At 44.1% G+C, this 22,192-nt stretch overlaps 2 protein-coding genes across 2 annotated transcripts; one reads left to right on the plus strand and one right to left on the minus strand.

Annotated features, from left to right (window-relative positions):
• Positions 1-5,732: 5,732 nt before the first annotated feature.
• On the plus strand, positions 5,733-13,235 carry LOC102718887. The gene is made up of 5 exons (XM_040523459.1): positions 5,733-5,762; positions 9,445-9,913; positions 10,624-11,068; positions 11,292-11,407; positions 12,622-13,235. Exons 1-5 carry the CDS (start codon positions 5,733-5,735, stop codon positions 13,056-13,058), a joined length of 1,497 nt encoding a protein of 498 aa, XP_040379393.1. The 3' UTR covers positions 13,059-13,235.
• Positions 13,236-13,392: 157 nt separating this feature from the next.
• On the minus strand, positions 13,393-20,452 carry LOC102704284 (L-gulonolactone oxidase 3). The gene is made up of 3 exons (XM_006644133.3): positions 19,666-20,452; positions 14,396-14,651; positions 13,393-14,296 (listed from the first exon to the last, which is right to left on the minus strand). The coding sequence occupies exons 1-3, from the start codon at positions 20,335-20,337 to the stop codon at positions 13,476-13,478; spliced, it is 1,749 nt and encodes a 582-aa protein (XP_006644196.1). The 5' UTR covers positions 20,338-20,452; the 3' UTR covers positions 13,393-13,475.
• Between the last annotated feature and the right edge of the window lie 1,740 nt (positions 20,453-22,192).

Raw genomic sequence — 22,192 nt, forward strand, 5'->3', positions numbered from 1 at the left:
AATGCGAAAAGGGAAGCATTTTTGTCGAGATAGGTCATGCTGTCTGCAATTTTGACATTTTGGTTCTTTTAAAAAATTTATTTTACAAATAGACTTAAAAAACTTATTATACAAATAGACCTTTTTGATCGCGCCAACGTTATTGGCGTAGTCGTCGTATAGGACAGCGTTAATGGCTTTGATGTCGTTCTCTAAGTGATAATGTTATGTTCATGTGGCGGGAGGACGGTGCCAACGTCATTGACGCCGTCCTATACCACGACGGTGCTAATGACGTTGGCACGACTAAAAAGATTCATTTGTGCAATAAGTTTTTTTATATGTCTATTTGTAAAATAAGTTTTTCAAAAGAACCAAAATATCAAAATTCCAGCATGCTGTGTAACAACAAATGACACATCATGCTTTTGGCATTGAAATATTGGATATGCAATGATGTGTATGTGCAAAGCATTTTCAGACAGTGGAAAGTCTACTTGGAGTGTGACCATCTTTATAACCCTTTTGTAGAGCTATTTTACGGTGCTCCTTGCCTCTAGGGAGGTAAGAGGTTCATCCATTTTTACTAATGAAAAAATATAATTCGCTGATTTCAATTAATGCACCACAGTCAACAGTCATAATTGTTCATTCTAAACTTAATTATGCATGTAATGCATGCATGCATGCTTTGTATGGAGACATGCACGCCAACATAATTTCAAATCTGGAACATGTGAACAAATAAATTCAAACAATTGGGCATCACAAAAAACATTTTATATGGCTTTTATGTTTCTAAGAAAATACACATTGGATTTTGGTGTCTATGTATTGTTGTTTTTTGCATTTGATTAAAAAAAATTGCATTGATGTGTTTATTTTTTACTCTAAATATGACTAACAATTTTGCATTCAGAACATGAAATATAATTTACACAATATATTTAAAATTTTTATAACGCATTAAGTGTCACCACTTTGTGCTAACAATTTTATCTTCCTTGTGAACAGAGTTAGCACATGCAAATGAATTAACACCTCCCATATTAAGTGGATCACTAGTGAGGTAATGGATTAAACCAACTGGTAGATTGAAGTCCATTGGACCGTCTAAACAAACTTAGGAGCATCTTTAAAAAGTCTATTTTTGTAGCATCTGTAAGTTTTAATTACCACATTAAGTGGTCATCCAGTGCATCCTTTGTAAAAGAATGGGAGCTTAAGTTAACTATCATGCCAAAAAATTCAAACAATTTTCGATTAGTATGTATTAAATTTTCTATTAGGAGTCATTACTTTCCAAAATAATTAACATAACAGTCTTACAAAAATGTAGTGAAACTGGGCTGCAACCAACATCCATCTCCTTGAGAAAAAAAAGAACCTTGACATTCTGAACCAACTTTCCCTCACTCGTAGCCCCCTTTCAGGGCAAAGGGGGAAAAGCGCAAGAGAGAGTATCACCCACCGTACATCGTACTCATCAAAACACACAAACAAATGCATAAATAGATGCGTAGGGAGTACAATGAAATGACCAAGGTATAACTTTTGCATAAAGCAACATTTTAAAACTTGATAATTATTAAGCGAAATTGAACCAATCACTGCTAGTGTGGTGTAGTGTTACACCACACTATACTAGCCCAACCTACGCTAGTACCGTACTTAATCAGATATCACCAATGTCACTAATATTATGTTAAATCACACGGTACTTGCTCTACTATATCATGCTAAAACAATGCAAGCTTCTTCCATCTATACTAGCCAATTATTAACCAAATTCATTTATATGAAAAATATGAGACTAATCATAATGAAGCTTGTCGATTGCAAATCGAAATCTAAAAAGGAATAAAAAATTGGGTTGTTTAGTCGAGAGTTAATTAAGCAAAATAACTTATTTAATTAATTCAACCTAAAGACCGTGCATACGTTTTGTTGTGTTTGTCTCGTCGAAATCGGTTAACTAAACGTATAGTTGAAATTTCAGAAGAATCGAATTAAAGTTTCAATAAATAAATGTCGTTAAACAAAGTCAAAAGCTGTATTTTTCCTTTTCCTCTAACCTTAGGGCCTTTTTCCATTTTCCTTGCCCCCTGTTAAAGTAACCCCCAGCCACCAGCCCCCCTAACCCATCATCCACCACCTTCCCCTCCCTTACATGCTCGCCTAGCCGAGTCGCTGCCCTACCTCCCTATGCACCATCCTAGCCTTAGTTGCTAGCACCGCCACTGCCTCCAAGCTACTGCCGCAGCTTGTTGTCGCCACCACCATTGCTGATCATCATCACCAAAGCCGCCTCTACCGGTTGAGTGCCCTGTTGTGCTGCGTCACTGCCCTACTGCTTATCATTGTGCGTAGTCCCGCATTCGTGCATCTTGTCGCTAAACCTAGAGCGTGTCCGGTTCAATGCCCATGGGGCCTTATATGGCAGACAATAGGCTATATTTTGGCAAAACAATAACTAAAAAGATTAATAAGAAACATAACAAAAACAACTAAGCATCGGGTCATTTCGTAGGGTATAGAACATCATATGTTTGAAGTTTTGTGTATTGATGAGTCGAAGCATGACATCTACCATACTAGAGTTAACCAAGAGTGCATCTTGAAAGAGGACGGAGCATGCTCATGCTATTGCCAGAAGTTGAGCCTTCACATACTGTTGCCAGAGGCAGACTACCCCTATGCCATGACAAATCCGACAACCGATCAATCCATCCCCATACCGACACAACTCTTTCACTTCTACCCTTGCTTGGGTGCCTAGGAGAGGAGGAACCTATATATCAAGCCCAACCATTGCCCATGCGACAAGTACATATAAGTCTCTATAGGGTTTTCTGTAAACCAGTCCTTAATTGCAATGAACACTTCCAGCAAATCCATGCACTGATATTCCACCATTAGTCATTTTTTAGTTGTTTAATTGTCACGCCCAGAAATTTACACCAAATTTCTGAACAATAGCATGTATTAAATCTCGGTCCAGGAATCAGCCAGAGTACACACTATGACAAATTAATACACAGTTTTACGACTTAAAAACAAATAAAAACAATTATCTATCGAAATACAGCGGAAAAGAAAACAAACTAAACCACAGGCATTCTCGACGGCGGACTGAACCTCACTTCAACCTTGGGAACAACCTTCTTCCGACTTCTGACTCAGGCTCTGGCACTTGCTCTGGTGGGGAAAAAATTAAGCAAGGCTGAGTACAAACCACCGTACTCAACATGTAACACACAAAAGAGAAAGAATAATAAATACAATAAGGTATCAAGGATAGACTAAGGTTGACTTGCACAAAGCATCAGTAATTTAGCAAAACAGTAAATAAAATAGACTGAAATAAAAGTAAAGTAAACATTTAAAATAATCATCCACTGTCCAACGTTACACCACGTTGCAACAGGCCCAAACCACTGTCCAACGTTACACCACACTGCAACATGATCAACCCTCTGTCCAACGTTACCCCACGTTGCGACATACCCAAACCACCGCCAACGTTACACCACGTTGCGCAGCGTCAAACCAGTTCCAAGATTAATCAAATTATAAAAGGTTCAACTAATCTCAGTGAATCTGTCAGTTCGCCCAATAACCGCGGGCACAGCTATTCGAATAGTTGTACTCTACAGAGGTGTACAACTTTACCCACAAGACATGACTCCCAAGCATGTTACCATGGCCCAACGTATCACCACGATACCTCAGTATGGAAACCATGATAAGACTTTTCACCTAACCCTCCCTAGACAATCGCACCATATTTCCGGTTTCACCCCCTTCTTTACACAAAGTCGGGCAGCCCCCTCTTGTGCCTAGGTGAATCCGGAAGCAGCATAGGACTATCGTTACACCACGATTCCCATCCATATTCCATCACGTCCACCCTTGCACTAGGTATGTCAAATAGGGACAAGCTAGGCTACAAGTCTCACCGTTGCCCATTCTGGCTTATGGTTAGTACGTGTAAGACTTTCAGGATTTTCAGAGAACCGGTCCTTAATTGCTATGGGCACGACTCAAAACCATGCACCCACAGCCCACCATAAGCAATATTTTAGTTGTATTTAATCCACATCGGGAGATTAATCATGATCAAAACTATTAAACGTCTATCAAAGTCTAATCAATAATTAAATAATAATTGGTGAGCTAGTTGAACTAAGCATGGCTAAGTATTGTCTAAGCCTATTTCTAGTCAAATTAACCCTGGGATAACAATAATAGTAAGTGGGGATCAACGGATATAAAGGTAATTGCCTAATAGATAAATAAAATGAATAGATTGGCATGAAACAATGCATGTTTGAATGTAAAAGTAGGGGATTTTATAATCATAGGTTCAATATGATCACTAAAGGGTGCCACCTGCCTTGCTCAGACCCACGAGGAACTTCAGCGACGACTTTGAGAACGAACGGCGCTGCGACGGGGTCAAAACCTACGACAAACATGGCAAAACAAGCAAAAACAAACTATAAAACTACTGAACAAAGAAAGAAACTATTTTTAATGGATTCTTGACATTTTTCTGGATTTAATGAAACTTGAATGGACCTAAACAGAGACTAGATGAATTAGCTATGAATTTTAGAAGATTAACTGTGTTTTTAAACTAAATAGAAAACCTTAATTGTTTTATTGCACAATTAATTGAAGGGAATGACGTCAGCGGTGAGAGACACACTGACAGTGGGGACCCACATGGCAGCGGGGCAAAGGGAATGACAAAGGGGGCCCACGGGGAGAGAGAGGTTGGCCGTGGGGCCCATGGGCAGAGAGAGATGGCTGACAGAGTGGGGCCCGCGTGTCAGTGGCAGAGAGGAGAGGGGGAGGGTCGGTGGCTGACGCGTGGAGCCCACGGGTTGGAGAGAGGAGGGGAGGGGCTGATGGGCCGGGCCCGCTGCCCAGGGAGACAAAACAGAGAGGGGAGGGGAGCCTAGCTCCGGCCGAAACAGAGCGGCGATGGTGCTCAGCCTAGAGGCGGCGCAACGGCGAGGCGAGCGACCGACGCGATGGTGGAGCGGTGGTCGGTAGTCGGCGGCGGACGGCGGAGACGGCGCGACCAGCCGAGGGGCGACGCGCGGCGGCCGATGGGGAGGCGGTGAAAGCCGGTGACGCGGCGCCAGTGACGAACGACGCACGACCGAGACGGTGGCTAGGCGCGGCGCACGACGGGCGGCGCGGCAAGACTGGGGATTCACGAGCGTCGCTAGCGACACGTTGGTGACGGCGAGGTGGAGGGGATCGCGCTGGGACGGCGCGTCGGCGGTGAACGGCGGTGCACGTGCACGGCGTGGCGAGGGACGGTGCTAAGGAGCGGCGCGGTTAGGCGGCGGCCGAGGAAGGGAGGAGGCGCATGGCCGACGGCGGCAACGGCGAACGACGACGACGGCGCAGCGGCGCGGAGGCGATGCGGCCGGCATGGCGGCGTGCGACCGAGCGGAGGCAGCGCGAGGCGGTGGGTGGCGGCGCACGACGGCAAATGGCGCGGTGACGGTGCCCGATGCTGGGAAGCGGCCACGCGGGATGGCGGGAGTGGCGCGACGATGGCGGAGGCCGGCGGCGTCTCGACCATGATGGCCGTAGGCCCACGACGCCCGGCGACGGCGAGGGGTGCTCGGCTGCGGCGGCGGACGGCGGAGGAAGGACAAAGGATGAGACGGACAGAGAGATGCTCACCGGGCGGCGGACGACGACGACGGTGACCGGCGTGGAGGCGAGCACCGATGGCGGCGTTCGGCGGCACGGGAACAACGGTGCACGGGCGACGAGGACGGCGAGGGCAGTGCTCCGCAGTCGCAAACCTTGACGTCTCGAGGCGGCGACGGCGTAGGGAAGACGACGACGGCGCGCTGTGGGCGGTGCGGAGAGGTGCCGCGCCCGGCGGAGATCGACGTCCGACGACGCAGAGCGGCGATGAGGGGCAAGCGCAAGAGAGGTGAAGGAGGGCGGCGCTGCGACGACGTCGGCACGGCGCGAGAAACACACTGCCGCGAGCAACACGGCGGCGGTGGCGACGCAAGTCGATAGTGCGGCGCAGGCGGCGGCAACGCGCGGCGGCGCTCGACAGCGGGAGACGCGCGTGGTGGCAGCGCGGGGCATAAAAGGGGAGGCGGCGCTATCGGCGTGGGCGGCGAGCGAGGCGTCCATTGCGGGCAGCAGTTGGTGCGACGTGGAGGAGGAGGGGCGGCGGGTGCAGATGCGATCGGCGCGGGCGGCAGGTGCGGGGATGGTCGTTGGCGCGGGGCGGACGACGCGCGGCGGCCGGAGGGATCGGGCGACCGTTGCGGGCGGGACAGGCAGAGCAGGGAGGTGGTGGCCGTGGCGAGCTGGCTAGAGGAGGGGGATTACCCCGACAGGCGGGCCCCACCTGTCGGTGGCCGAGAGAGGGAAACCAGGGGGATGCGAAGTAGACTTTCGTGAGGGGGAAGGAAAAAGGCCGGCGGCCCAAGGGAGGGAAGAGAAAGGTGGGGGAGGACCGAGCGGCTGGGCAGGTGGGCCATGGCCTTTGGGCTGACCCAGTGCGGGGGAGAGGGAAGGATGGAGAAGAAGGGGAAACAGGCCAGCGGGCTGGGCCTGCGGTCTACTGGCCGGGAGGAGAGGGAAAAGGAGTGGGCCGAAGGTTGGGCCACACAGCTCAGGAAATTTGGGAACAACAAACGTATTCGCATAATAGAACCGAATCGTGCACAAATCAAAGATTTTTGTGACGAATCAGAACTGAAACGCGAACCAATGAATTGTTAGCGGAACAACGACAGGAATTAACGACCCGTTAAATTGAGATTTAACGACTCGCTAAACAGAAACTATACGTAACGTAAAACCAATCCACGCACGAAATTGAATTTCATATTGTAGATCAATCTCACGCTAGCTAATTAGATTAGAAAGTCTAAGCAATTACACGGTAGATTAATAATAGATTGATTCGCATGAGTAAAACGTATGCGAACCTGAGATTTGGTGAAGAGATCAGTGGTGGATTGCGGCTGTTCCTCGCTGTTTCGGCTAGGAAACCTAAACAATTAAACGGTAGATGAATTTAGATTGATTCGCAAGAATAAAATATATGCGAACCTGAAGATCGACGACATATTAGATCGGCTTTCGCTGCTGCAAACAGGGATGCAGCAGGGTTGCTAGCGGCTTGCTGCGCAGCTGCTGGATAGGGGGCGGCATAGCTGTATCGGAGGCGCAAGAGGCGACTAGAGGTGCATGGGAGAGGGAGACAAGGGAAAGAGGCCGGGCTGTAGGGGGATATTTATAGGGGGAAGCTAGAGATAAATCTAGTTATCCATCTCCTATTAAAAAGGAATAATAGAATTTTAAAGGGATAAGATTTGGAGTCCTAATTGATTGAGAATTAGTTTGTTTGTACCGTGAGGGGAGGAGATGGGGGCTGCTCACGGTGATGGTGGGAAAGAGGATGTGTGGCAGGGGGGTGAGGGGCGCACGGAATAGGGGGAGAGGTGGAGGAGATGTGCGATCAAGGGGAAGAGTTGGGATCGTACCAGGAGGAAGGCAGGGAGGAGGGGAGAGGAGTACGACAGGAGTACGACATGGGGAGAGGTGGAGGTGGAGTGCGATCAGGGGCAGGGGGGAGGAGATTGTGCTAGGGAGAGGGGGACTGCTGGGTGCGGCCAGGGAGAGGAGAGGTGAGATGGGCCATGGCCTTTTGGGCCTAAAACACGAGCGAAATTCAGATTTTGACCTGAAAAAAAAACCTACGGCTAAACAAAGAATGAAAGGATGACCGGGTGAAGGGAAAGAAAAAAAAGGAATGAGGAAAAAAAAGAAATTGCCTCCAATTTTGCCGATTTTTATTAGGTTTATTTGAGCAAAATTTATTGACTGCAATTCAAATATAAATCCTGTTAATAATTTAAAATGCTTTCGGGACATCTTAGAACATTCCGAAAAGCTTCCAATTAAATTAAATTAATTTATACACTGGGTTTTCTCTTGAACTTTAATTAAATAAATTATTTTTAATGCATTATTTAATTATTTTTAGGCTTGGGTAAAACTCAGGACGTGACATTAATGAAACCGCTAAACACAACTTCTTTCATTGCAAGACAAGGTCCCAACTTATTAATGAGAATAAATATAGTATCATCAAACCCAAATTAAGTGAGCCTGACAACTAAGTAGTGCTAAGCATACCAGCTTAAACTAAATAAAAACCCTAGGTTACAATGTAACAAGTTAGATACAATATAATGGCTTAATAGCGAAACCCATAAGCATGTACTTGCGAAAACAATGTATATTTATAAAGTAGCAACACAAAAATAATTTTAAAACGTAGGATCAACATGCTTAAGAATTTATGAGAATGTGACTTGCCTTGCAACTCTAGAATGACTTGGGCTACCACATTGTAGTAGGTCGGACCCTAGATTTCTACGAAATCTAAAAAAAATAATTAAAAACACTGAAAACAGTACAAAGTGCTAGTAAAACATGAAAAACAAACTACTTTAACAGATTTTTGAAAAACAACTATTGATCCCCTGCAATTTGAATGGGTTTAAACGAACTTCGGATTAATTAGTTATGATTTTTAGAAGTTTTGTAGTTTTCTCGGTAAACATGAAAAACTAGCTAACAATTTTTTAATGGGCAACCTAAACGAAACACGATAACGGCCCGAGAAAGCAGAAGGTACCATGAACTCATGACTTGCCAATGACTCACACGCGAATCGTAGATTCACACTAAGAAATCGTTAACGGCATGACTGAAAAACACTGGACGAAACAAGTTTCACGACATGACATAAAATGCATAAATCAGGGTCGTGAAACACACAACTGAAACAACAACAGCGTTGGCAATAGGAGAAACAACAAGATTAACGACTCGTGAAAAATAGAATTTAACGCCATGTTAAATAGAATTTAATGACTCATTAAAAAATGGTACATTAACAAGACTAGCTTAAAAAATATTAATGAAGGACTTATGTGAACGAAACGAAGAGTTCTTACTATAGACCGAATTAGTTCGCATGACCTATGCGAATCGTGGCTTCACGCAGTGATCTACGCAGCAGCGGCAAGGGCTGCTAGCAGCAGTGAACCGCAGCAGCGAGGATACGTGTGAACAACAACCTTGCACAGACCAGTAGCAGCGGCAGGTGCAACAGCGCGCGGCAAGGAGGAGGGCATGACCGGCAGCCGGCGAGGAGGAGCAACAGTGACGCACAACGTCTGATGTTCGACGAGGATCATCTATATATTAAATTTAGATGAGTTAATGAAAATACTATATGAGTAATCTCGTTATACGACCCAATTGTATTACCTATATTGTAACCGGATTAAGTAAGTATATCATAGCTGTTGGATGGTTAAATCGTACGCAAATCGGATGGTTGGGTCGTATGCATAGATGAGAGAGTAAAATAATATAGAATAAGGTGGCTAATAGGTTACCTCCTCACGCTCCCTAAAATCTCGTCGCTCTCGCTTGCGCAGTCGAACGGTCGATCCCCTCTCTCTCTCCGACCACCACCACCGCCACCTTCCACTAGTCCGTCCCGCCGTAATGCATGACATCGGCCTCTCCGCCCGCGCCGCCGGCGCCTCCTCGTCGTCCTCGCCCTCCTCTCCCTATGCTGGCGCATCCTCCGCCACCTCCATCGGCGACGACGACGAGTCCAAGACCCGGAAGGCGAACCCAGCCTTCGTGGCCGCCGCCTATGCCCGTCTCCACTCCTCCCACCGCGCCTCTGCCTCCCTCCTCCTCCTCCTCGCCGTCGCCGCCACCACCACCGCCTTCCTCATCGGCCGTGCCCGCCCCCGCGCCGACTGCCCTCCGCCGCGGCTCGACGCGCGCTTCCTCGCCCTCCCGGACGCCGCCGCAGCCTCGGACTTCGGCGCGCTCGGGGTACCCTGGTGTAAGCCTCGAGCCGCTGTTGATTCCTTGTTAGCGAGATAGATCCGGACATCCCGGCTCTTCTCTTCGAAGTAATCGCCCGTTTCCAATTAATCTCTTCCTGTTTGAAAATGATTCTACCCGAATTAAGCCGGATTCCATATATCGGGTTTTATATATTCCTCATTGTTAGTGCCTGTAACGCCACAGGTTATGGGTTAGCTTTACGTGAGCGCGTTGCATATTCATCTGAAATCCTGAATGCTATTTGACAGAATTGCTTGGTAGCTTGTTGGAACGTTGCGGGTTGTGGGTTAGCTTTATGTGAGCGTGTTGCTTGTTCATCTGAAATCCTGAATGATATTTGACAGAATAGCTGGGTTTTATGGTTTAGGTTATATGGCTATTTTGGACTTTGTAGTTGCCCAGGTTTGTTCATTGGTCATTGTTCCACTGCTGCTAGAGAGAAGCGAGAACATGACCTCGATAATTCTGTTTCTTGATGCGCTCTAACAATTGACAATCTTAGTTCTGACTAGTGTACTTATATTTATGTTGATAGCTTTTGTACAGTTCTAATAGTAGACACGATATGTTTCTCTATGAATTGCTAACTTTTTTTTGGGTAGATATGGTTATCATCTCTCAAGCACCTCTATAACGTGGTAATTTGTTTAAAATATATATTTTCACTGTACGGAACATCATTATCCTTCTTCTTCTTCACTAAAGGCAGATCAAAAACTGGAAATATAGTGGAGTGGACTTCAAAGGATCTTCTTCGTGGACTGGAAGAATTTGTACCAATATATGAAACACGCCCTATCAAGAATAACATGTATGGGATGGGCTTTGACCACAGTTTTGGGCTTTGGTTTATGGTTCGCTGGCTCAAGCCAGATCTGATGATCGAGAGTGGTGCATTCAAGGGGCATTCTACTTGGGTTTTGCGTCAGGCCATGCCAAATACTAGGATTGTATCACTATCACCCAGACACCCTGAGAAATATCTGAAGAAGGGGCCTGCATATGTTGATGGGAACTGCACTTATCTTGCCGGGAAGGATTTTATTGACTTTGGAAGTGTTGATTGGGGGAAGCTATTGAGGAAGCATGGCATTCCTGATCCCAGTAGAGTGCTTGTTTTCTTCGATGATCACCAAAGTGAGTTGAAGAGGTAAAATCTGTCTGTAGATCATCATTGTTGAACCTTTTTCCTTGAGCTGTTGACAAATTATGTTCTGTCTTGATCACCTTCTTTCTAGAGTTTTCCTATCGCTCTGTTCTGACGGTCAAAATCCTAACTGTCAGGATGAAAACATGCCAAGCAGTTCAACCTTATGAATACTGCCTTTTAATCTCAGTTTTCAAAATATTTTGGTGTGAATTGTTCTCTGCAGGTTAAAACAGGCCTCAAAATTTGGATTCCGACATCTCATATTTGAGGACAACTATGACACTGGTTCAGGCGATCATTATTCATTAAGACAGATTTGTGATCAGGCACACATCAGAGGTATGTCACCTTGTCCTTTGGTTCTATGTTTACAAGAATCAAAATGCACCAGATGTTTCATGTAGATGTTGACACAGTTTTATTGTTTAACATTGCTTGGTTAGTTGCATTAGTTTGTCTTCCTAGTATGAGTTCACTTTAGCTTAACTATCCTTTGAAGTAGATGATAAGATATGAGGTATTCAGTTACGATAAGACTTTCATGAATGGTTAGCTTTCTTAATGTGAGAATTTATTTTCTCAATGTTCTCCATACCACCGCTTATCAAAGGCATTAATACTACTTATTCAACTAGCTAAATCCATGCTTTGCTATGGATAAAAATGAACTGTACATGTGCTAACATTGTCTGGATCAAGTTAATTGTGAGATTTTTGAAGCAATTTTTATCTCTGCTGATGGCTTTGGATGGTAAACTTGTATTCTGGAGATGAAATAAGATATTAACAACATGTATAAAGACCATTTTTTAACATTAAAGGATGTGGAGTAGTTGGTAAAAAAGAAAACAGCATAGATGATTTCCTAATTTTGGGGCATCTAGAGATTATTTCTTTATAATCATGCCAATATGATGTTATTTTCATGTTTCAGTTTGTACTTTTTTGTTCCATTTCTAAATTCTAATGCTACCAAGGTTACCAAGATGTTACTCAGAACTGTTATTTTTTTCACATTGCTTGTAGCATTGGCAGAGTTTCTTCCAAATACAATTATTATCAAAGCTTAAGGTTTTTTTTTGTCAGTTAATGTTTTACTCCAATGGAGCATAGTAGACCAACTAGAAATGGTATGCTATATCTGCTGGCAGCTAGACATATTTGTTTGCTTATGTTAGGTTTTAGGAATATGAGGAAGTTGAGGCTCTAACTTCTATATACATAGGTAACAATATCGATTATCATACCTTTGTTAATTTGTTTGTTGGGCATCATATTTCATTTTCTGAACCAGCTTAATATTAATATATGCTGGCTGGGCACTTTGCATTCTAGATTGCAGGTTTTTTGGATATAAATATGTTATCAATGAGGCTCCTTCGTATTTTGTATAATGCTATCCTGTTCTATTTTCCTCTGTTTAACCCTCTGCATTGCAATGCGATTCTTTCAGCTGGACAATAATATTCTTTTAAAAAATTCCTCAATAAAACTGACAAAAGGCAGCCCTCCACTACTGCTAAAAACAAGTTTTCATGTCTTTTTTACCCAAGGTGGTGGACATAGCTGCTTTTGGGATAGCGATGAAGCAAGATTAAGGTCAAAACGGAAGAGCTTTTGGGAGAAAGCCGTGGAAACAGATGAGCTTTGTGGAAAGGATGATGCATGGTGGGGTGTTAGAGGTTACATGCGTGACAATTTCAACCATAGCAACAAAGCTATCTCATACAAAGAGCATTTCCAGAACAGTAGGCTTGTTGAATCCGTGTTGGATTTGTACTGGGAGCTACCTCCAGTTGCTGGTCCATCCTTAACGCACCAAACAAGATATGATCCAGCCCGTGCATCTGATCCTATCATCGAAGATGGTCGCTTTGGCATGTTTCAACGAATTGGTCTAGCAAGATTAGATGCTTCAGTTTTCAATGGTTACACTCAGATGGCATATGTTCAGATATCAGGCTCAATGTTGAGTAGAGAGGATGCTTGAAGGTTTTATTCCTTGAGCTTTTTTTTTCTGCTGATGCGCTAACTAAACGATTTGTGACAGGCTTTTGTATCATGTCGCACGCTTGCATGCACACACGAGTATATGAGTATAATTCTATTAGTACAAGCCGTGTGGCTATGCAAATGTTATCAAACTAATGATGAGCCTTGCTATTCTTTGAGGAATATATATGATATCTCAGCAACTCACTCGATTGACTCATTTGAGTGCATTCCATCACAGCTAATAAGACAGGTGTTTCTGCAGCCTTTTCTTTCTACTATTGACTTACCGACATGCATTCAAGAACATGTATGAGTCGCAGCATTTTTTTAAAATAGAAAAAAAATACAGCAATATTTTTTTTGAACATATATTAAGAATCAGCAGTCAGCAGTAGGGCAGGTTTCGTTTAATTTAGACTAGTTGCGAAACCGAGTACCGGCAGACCCTGCTCTCTGAATAAACCAGCCCCGGTCTGCAGTAGTACCCCTTGCTCGGGCTGCAATGCCTGTCCTCGGAGCAGATGCAGCGGCCGTCAAGAGCGCAACCGTCGGCCTTGGGATGCTCCTCCTTCCCGGCGACGACCTCGTCGGACCACCGGCTGTCGAACAACCCCCGTGGGTCGAGCTGCAGCTTCGCCGCGGCAAACTTGGCCCAGCCGGGGTACTTGCCCTGCACGCCCTGGAACGCCACTAGCCTGTTCTTGGCCCAGTGCGGCCGCGCTCCGTGCTTGACGAACGCCAGCTGCTCCACCTCCTCCCACACGTCCTGGTTAAGCCGAGGCGACGACGGGTCGGTGGCACGGTAGTAGTTGAAGTCCAACGCCACGGAGTCCTCCGGCTGGCCGAGGCAGGCATCCGACCTCTTGATGAACCTGATGAGAAGACCATTGTAGGCGTCGACGCCGCACATGTTGTCCGGGTTCAGGTCGCGCAGCCGCTTGACGTCGAGAACGAAGTCGCGAAACCGTGCCGGTGGCGAGAACACCGCTGTGCTCTCGTAGAAAAAGAGGCCCCTGAACCTGGGGTCCCAGGGGCAGGCACTGAGCGGCTCGGTGACCGGCGAGTGCGCGCAGGAGCCCGACGTCTGCATCTTCCCCTGGAACCCTACCACGGGATAGCCGGTGAACAGGAGGCCTCCTCGCAGCCCGTTGCCGATCAGCCTCTTCGCCGCGATCTCCGCCGCCGCCATCTTGCACTTGCCCTTCACGCTCCTGGATGCCTCCAATGCAGTTTCTGCCACACAGCGAGTGAGATAAGTACGAATCCTACGCAACGTCGCTGTCTGCCGTATGCACGTAAATTGAACTGACGTGTGTGGTGTGGGTAACATGCCTAGAGCCCTGATTCCCGAGGAGACGGCGATGAGCGTGGACTGGAAACCAATGAAGTCGTTGACGCCGTCGCCGGTGGCGTTGAGCGGCATGCGGTTGTCGATCCTGTAAACTGCCTGGTGCTGGGACGGGTACCACGTGATGTCAGCGAATTCGTGGCTCGCGGCGTGGTTTGCGAAGTCATCCTGCAACGTTGAGTCGTCCCTGTAGTCGTAGCTTATGCTTCTCTTGAAACTCGGCTCTAGAGCCAGAGTGACCTGCAAAGACAACGCACAATCTCCCTTCAGATCCACACGTACGTCAATAGTAGCTTAGTTAAAGTAGCGTGTGCGTCGGAACACAACTGAAAATTTTAGCATCAATCTTTGCAACAGTAGCAAACCATTTGCAAGGCCAGCACCATTAATTGGCTCACGCGCATGGAGGCGTGTTGCACATAACCAGAGATCAATCCAACGTGCCTCAAGAGGCCAATAGACCATAAGAGGTAGTTAGAAGTTAAACACATAAATCCCATCAACCTGATACGACTAATGCTCTTCGACTTTATCACATGGAGGAGAATTCCAACAAGATGGTTCGAGTACTCCTAGTGTATATGGTAGGAAACAATTAAGGGGTTATATATTTGGCATAGTATCGAGTATATTGTTATGTTAATAGCCGCGGAGGAAAGAAACCTAGCTTAAACTTGAGATATAAGGTAGACAGAGTATTTGTAGTCAAAACTTGTCATATAAGGTAGACAACCTATGTCTGGTCAGAACTGGAGAGAGTAATTAGTATGGACAAATTATGTTACGGAAAATTTACTTACTGTTTTATAATTGTAATTTACTTGCATTTATTTAATTCCTATATTGAGCTATCCAACTTCGCTTGGGGGCTTTAATGTTTACAACAAGTTTATTCGAGTATTTCAAAAAAAAAAAGAAAGAATAGATTGGGTACTCTATCGAGATCTTATTATGAACTCTACTCAATTATCAAAACCGACTACGATGACAACTTACTCAGATCAATAATGTCGATGTAAGCTACTTGTATGATGACTCTGTTGGTTTACTCCGATAAATTGACTCCTCACACTGATTGTATTGGTCGGTCTTTCTATTTGAGTAGAGTTTGGGTGCTACTATCAGTGTTATGTATGTGAGGTATCCTACAGATATACAAATATCTCAATAAGAGTACCACATACCCAATCATATACAATAGAGTAAAGAAATTATACTCGGATAAAGAAACATGGGTACGTAGTCTGATCCGGATATGATCCTTGGACGTTTAGCTCACAAACTTCTCATGGTCCTACTCAGTTCATTCTAAGACTGTTTATATAATATTCATACTTATCTCTATTTACACTTGGATAAGGGGCAACTATGGTTATAAATAGAAGACCCTGAAAGGGCCTGGTAAGCCTTGAGAAGCCAACAAGTCTTGAGAAGCTAAAGATATGAATCCCATCAAGTCAATATCGGAGAAGCCCGGTGGTGCCTAGCCGCCAACAACCATTCCTGTGTTACCATGCTTATGTAGTTGTGACTAGACTAGGGTTTCTCTTTGTACGTATGTTGTATTTATGTGAGATTAATATAATGGTGAAACTATCTACGAACATCGGAAGTAGGGCTATTACCTGATGGTGCCCAAGCATGTATAAAGATCTATGTGTCTAATTGTTGTTACTATCTCGTATATACTACAGTACTAACCAAACCCTACATCTTCAAATATCGTAGTGGTTCTCTATTCTACGACACATGGTTTAAACACATGTTTCATGACAAAAAAGGAACAATTAAAAATTTGTCACCGATTTTAATCGTTATCGCGAAACCACCATTACCATGGCATCCTTGGAATGTAGAGTGGTAAATTTGTAAAATACCCAAAAAGATCACATTTTATGATCCATCGATTTTAAAATATGAATATTCCTATGCTTAAAATTTTAAAATTTTGTACCATAATATATTCATTAACACTGTTTTTATGGAACCTTTTTAATTTTTTATTTTTAAAACAAACTATTCCGAAAATTATTTTTTTAATTTGTACCATTAGACGAAACCATCCGCATGGCATGGCAGATTAATTGTTGGCGTGGCAGTGTTTTTGTCGCACCAGTCTAGCTGACGTTGCCCAACCAGTGCATTTTTGGGGGAAAATGATTTTAATACAGAACAAATATTAAAATAGTCACAAAATAAAAACTATATTTCTGCACTTATTCTTGTGATTCTTATCATTTTAATAATTTTAAAACCAATCAATTGTTTGGAAAGAGAGTCTAAGATATTGAAAATCCAATACTTAATCATTTAAGCGATTAAAAGGGTTTTTATCTAACATTATTATTTGCTAAAACCCATAAAAATATTTATGTTTTGAAATAGGGAGGGTAAATCTTATTGGAAATAAATGGCCACTCCAAAGTTCAAAAGTATAAATTGAGAATCTTAGGAAGAGTAGGATCCAAGCAAAGATAACGATTTGAGTAAAGAAATTTAGTGCGATCCGTGTCTCACGGTGAAGAACGACTGGCCAATCATATGATGCATGTTATCCTGTATAATATTACTCTACCTTTTCCCTTTTAGAACAATTGGAGGCAGGGACGGACCCAGGATATGAAGTAGCCCTCTTCTTCTTCCTCCCCCTCTCCTTTCCCTCCCCTCTCCCTCAATTTCTATGTCCCTCAATTTCTATGGGGGATCCAGCGTGTAGGGGGGCTGGAGCACCCACAGCCCCCACGCAGGATCCGCCCCTGATTGAAGGCTATATTTCTCTACTTTTCAAGATTGAACTCACAGCCAGAATTATAGGACATCCATTTAGGGTTTGGACAATTACGAATAAGTCCTAACATTTGTAAAGAATAACAAAATAAATATTGGAAAAAACAATCGAGTCCTTGATGATTCTTGCTCGGTTCAACCTTGTAATCGATCCTATGTTTATCTCACACCGGCCCACCTTGGAGCTTATTGTATATATTACCTAGGTCGCGTTCAGCCTAGGGGAGGGGGTTAAGTTATGTAAGCCACCTTGTTTTCTGCGTGCACGCTTCCTGAATTGCTAAACGATGTATTTTTTAATAAAAAATTCTATTAAAAAGTTATTTTAAAAAATCATATCAACCTATTTTATATTTTTTTAATAATTAATTAATCATGTACTAATCTATTACTATGTTTTTCACGCCGCATAACTAACTCATCCCACCCCTTCTACCAAACACGGCCCTAGAATGGCTCAGGAATTGAGCCAAAGTTGGTCCCTCTGTTTAGTGGAGGTTGGCGCTCCTTCGGTCAGGCTTACAAAACTCAGCTGCCTTATGAATTTGTGTTGATTGAGATGAACAAGAAGGCCACATCTTTAGGGCACGTACAAAGGGCTCTCATTGATGTTTCTATCCTTGTATGCTCGCTGACGTGGCAGAGAGAGGATATGAGAAAGAAAAATAGTTGTTTTGCATGGAGTCAACAAAACATCGACTCTTGGCGTATAAAACGAGGAGACAACTAGAAAATCTATTTTGTACGTATACTGACTCTAATCACAGACACTGATCAGATAGAATGCGAACGGGAAATTAATTAGCCTATAATTATAAAGAGTCAGTTTGAAAAGACTATCCTTTATATAATTAGTTTTTTCTACTTCCGTGACTTAAAATATAGCCCATAATATTGTACCATTAAACATGACCTTAGAACATTTATGTTCTACAAGCGGAAGAAGGTCAGCGCAACAACAACAACAACACGGATGGATTTGACTAATACCGATCCATTTTCAGCGACGAAGCACCCAGAGACCCGATGGACCACCAACGATGACCATCAAGACAACAGGATGAGGATGACCAATGTCGGACACCTCTTGCTTTTTTTTCTATAAAAGGAAAAGGACATGACTACTCAAAAAATGGGACTTGCCGAATGGTGGATCTGTAGAGAGGATGAGAGCTCTGACCCCTCTCCCTCCGATCGTTGGCAGCGAGCCATGGAGATGATGGGGGAGGTATGAGTGGAATGAGAGGAGAGAGATTTTTTTCCGCTCAGGCGGTCGAGAGAGCTTGAGACGAGCCTACCGCTAAGAACATCCCCCGTCCGCGATATGCCAAACTCAACAGTTAGTACTCTATTTGAAAACATCACCAAACTTATTTTCGACTAGCAAATTATTTTATAAAATATTATCAACTAATATTAGTTTATAGGCATGACACAAAACACCTATATTATTCCCTATTTTAAATGCCCTAGGACTATAAATATAAGTTTGACTATTTGTGTTATTATAAAAAAATTAGAAAGTATCATTTATTGTGTTGCAACTTGTTTTTACCATCAAAGATAATTTAAGCATAGGATTTTTTTAGGCACCTTAAGTGTGAGTCGTTCATTACTTTGGATCCAACGAATATGATTTAATTACACTACACTAGTATCATATGTAGTAGAAATTCTATGAGGCTAAAATTAGAACTAAAATATATAACTTTGGGATAAATCTATGTGCCATATACCATGTTAAAATAGATGAATTGATAAATACATCTTACAAAAGTTTCAAATAAAATATTTAATATACTTAATAAAATACATAGTTAGATCTAAATTTTATTGTAACAGTGTTGTAAGCATAACATGTATTTCAGCACATTCGCACTAAATTTTTGTATCAAATAAATGGACAAACACAATGTCTAAAAATAAAAGTGTCCTATATTAAAAAATGTAATATTAGCTTAATTATTAGTTAAAATTTTTAAATGTTTACTTCATGAAAAACAAAGAATGTTATTTTACGTCCTCATCCCATAATATAATAGAATTTTCTATTTAAATTTATTCCAAAATATAAGAGATTTTATGATTAAAACAATACTTTATTAACTTTTGTACTATTTGATTTTCTATCAATTAACTTTTGTAGTAGTTTATTTTCACCCATTAACTTTGGTAACACTTTATTTCTTTAACTATCCACTTTTGTATGGCTTTACTTTTGCTAGTACTTTGTTAATTTTTGCCAAAAAAGAATGACATAGTCGCTTGTTTATTTCTCCTATAGGACGCAGGGAGAAAGATGGAGTAGTACATGTGAGGCGTCGGACAATGACAAAATTAACCAAATCATATTTGCTGTCCTCCGGAAAATACAGCCAATTCCCAGATGGCCGGTATACGACATGGACAGAGTACAGCCAAGCATACGTTGTGTGGGATTGGACAGTATGATTAGTGAGTTGCTAACCTTGGAGATTACCCCAAGTAGGCCGAGGGAGACGAGAGCGGCGTTGAAGAGGGCATCGCCTTTCTCGAGTGCCATCACCTTGGCCCACCCGTCCGCCGCGCCGGCGGGCACGACAAGTCTGAGCCCCACCACGTGGTCGTGAACGGCGCCGCCGCGGCCCCACCAGGAGCTTCCGTGGGAACCCGTGCTCACGAGCCCTCCGATGCTCACCCCCTCCCAGTAGGGCGCTGCCGTCAGGCTCAGCCCGCTCGCCTCCGCCGCATCGATCACGGCCCGCAGCGGCGCGCCGGCGTCCGCGGTCACCGTCCGAGCCACGGCGTCGACCGCCACGGCGTCGTACCTCGCCGTGCTGATGAGCAGGGAGGGTGCGCTGCTGCCGTTCCCGGGGCAGGCCAGCTTCGGGATGGTGTGCGCGAACCCGCTGACTACCTTCACGGGCATGTTCTTGGCGCTGGCGCCGGCGACGGCCGCGACCACGTCGCTCTCGGACGACGGGTACGTGACGGCCCCGACGGGGCAGTCGACGCGGTCGCTCGACCACGCACCGTAGGCGTTGGAGAGCACGCAGCCCGCCGTGCCGGTGCCGCATCGCACCGGCGGGCGTGGTGGCAGCGGGACGGCGGTGGGCAACAGGGTGGAGAGTAGTAGTAGGAGGAGAAAGGTGTCGAGCATCGCTTTGTTGTCAAATTTGGGTCTTTGCGATTGCTTGGTGTGTGCTACTGCTCCTCTGCTCTTCCTTTCTTCTGTGGCGGCGAGGCGCGGAAGTGGGGACTGCTGTGCGTGTCAAGCAACGCTCGATGCCTCGCGCTTGTGTAGTTGGAAAGGTTTCCCAGTATTGCCTTCCAAGGATGGGAAATTTGGCATTGCCAGCTACCCGTTCTTGGGATACTCAGATTTTTTGCAGCACTACATACACATTACACGGTGAAAGCCACCCATGTACAGGATACGTTATTACAGAGTGAATGTCAGTGCGTGGGGGTAGTACTCTGTGTAGCATATGCAAGAGTATTATTGGAGCATGTTTTTTTTAATAATTAACTTTATGTCACTCTTATAGAAATGATGCTAACATATTTACCACTGGGCCCATATGTCACAGACATATGAGGACCCACATGTTATAGACAGCGGGTGACAAATATGTTAGGTGTCATTTATAAGAATGGCAAAAAGTTAAATGCCCCGTTTTTTTTATATATATTTGGGTCTTTTAACTTTATTGAGATAAGGGGTAACCTTAGATAAGTGACCTCTCATTTCTCCATTTTTCCCCGAGATCGAAATTCAGTTTAAGTTGGGCCTAGACGGCTAGAGCCCACTATTAGAATAAACTTGAGTGCCTTAGTTTTGAGTCATCCAGTTGATTTGGTCATATAACCTCGGTCCCAAAATAAACGAGTTTCTGTGTTTTTGGATAGAATTTTTGACTCTTTGTTTTATTTAAATTTTTTTTATGATTAATATTTTTATTGTTACTACATGATAAAGCATAAATAGTATTTACGTGTGACTAATTTTTTTTTAACTTTTTATTCAATCTTTTTAAATAAGACGGATGGTTAAACGCTTGAACTACCGAACCCAGGAATGCTCTTTTTTGGGACAGAGTAGTATGCATGAGCTTGCTTATCAATGTGGTAGCCATGTATTGTAACTTCAGGTTGAGGGGATACAAGAAATAGCTTGTGGTCACCGATCAATTTGGGGACCATGTATTGTAAGTTCAGGTTGAGGGGATCCGAGAAATAGCTTGTGGTCACTGTGGGGATGGACGCAACTCCTGAACGAGTGGATCGATGTCGCTGTGGGGATGGACGCAGCAATCAGCATGCCATAAGAATTAGTTTTTCGTTTTATCTATGTTTAATGCTTTATTTAGGTATCAAAAAATTTGATATGATATTTTTGGGAAAAATATTTGGCAACTAAACGCCCCCTTAATCTTGTTGGGTTTTATTCTTTCACCTCCACATCAAACTTCACAGGAACGTCGGTTCATCATCCATATTTGCAATGACAAGCTATGCCACTGCTTTAGTCATCTTCTTAGGCTCGTCGCACTCGTCAACGAAGTGTCCAAATTTGCCACACCTACGACAATCAATTTTGCACTTGTTGAACTTGCCGATACTTCTTCTCACCAACGCCGCCATTGCCGGAGCCACCTTCGCTCCTCTTCTCTTTAGCAACCTTGGCCTCCCACTCAGCACGCGTTAGCCGTGGCTCGTCACATGCGGCCAACAACAGCTGCTCCCCTTCCTTGTCACAACGCCGCCCCGCCATTGACGCCTCCTATGCCTTCAAGCGACCAATGGCCTCTGCCATAGTCATCTTCGTCACATCGCCCCATTGCTCGATGAGGCTAACAATGTACTAAAATTTATTGAGGACGGTATGCAGAAGCTTCTCCACCACAATGGTCTCCTCCACCTTTTCACCAAGTGCACGAATTTTGTTAACCACCGTATTGAGCTTGAGAGAGTACTCACCAATCGTCTCTGCATCCCTCATGTACATCCTCTCG

The sequence above is a fragment of the Oryza brachyantha genome, chromosome 1 (assembly GCF_000231095.2).
Source record: "Oryza brachyantha chromosome 1, ObraRS2, whole genome shotgun sequence".
In the NCBI taxonomy this organism is placed as follows: domain Eukaryota; kingdom Viridiplantae; phylum Streptophyta; class Magnoliopsida; order Poales; family Poaceae; genus Oryza; species Oryza brachyantha.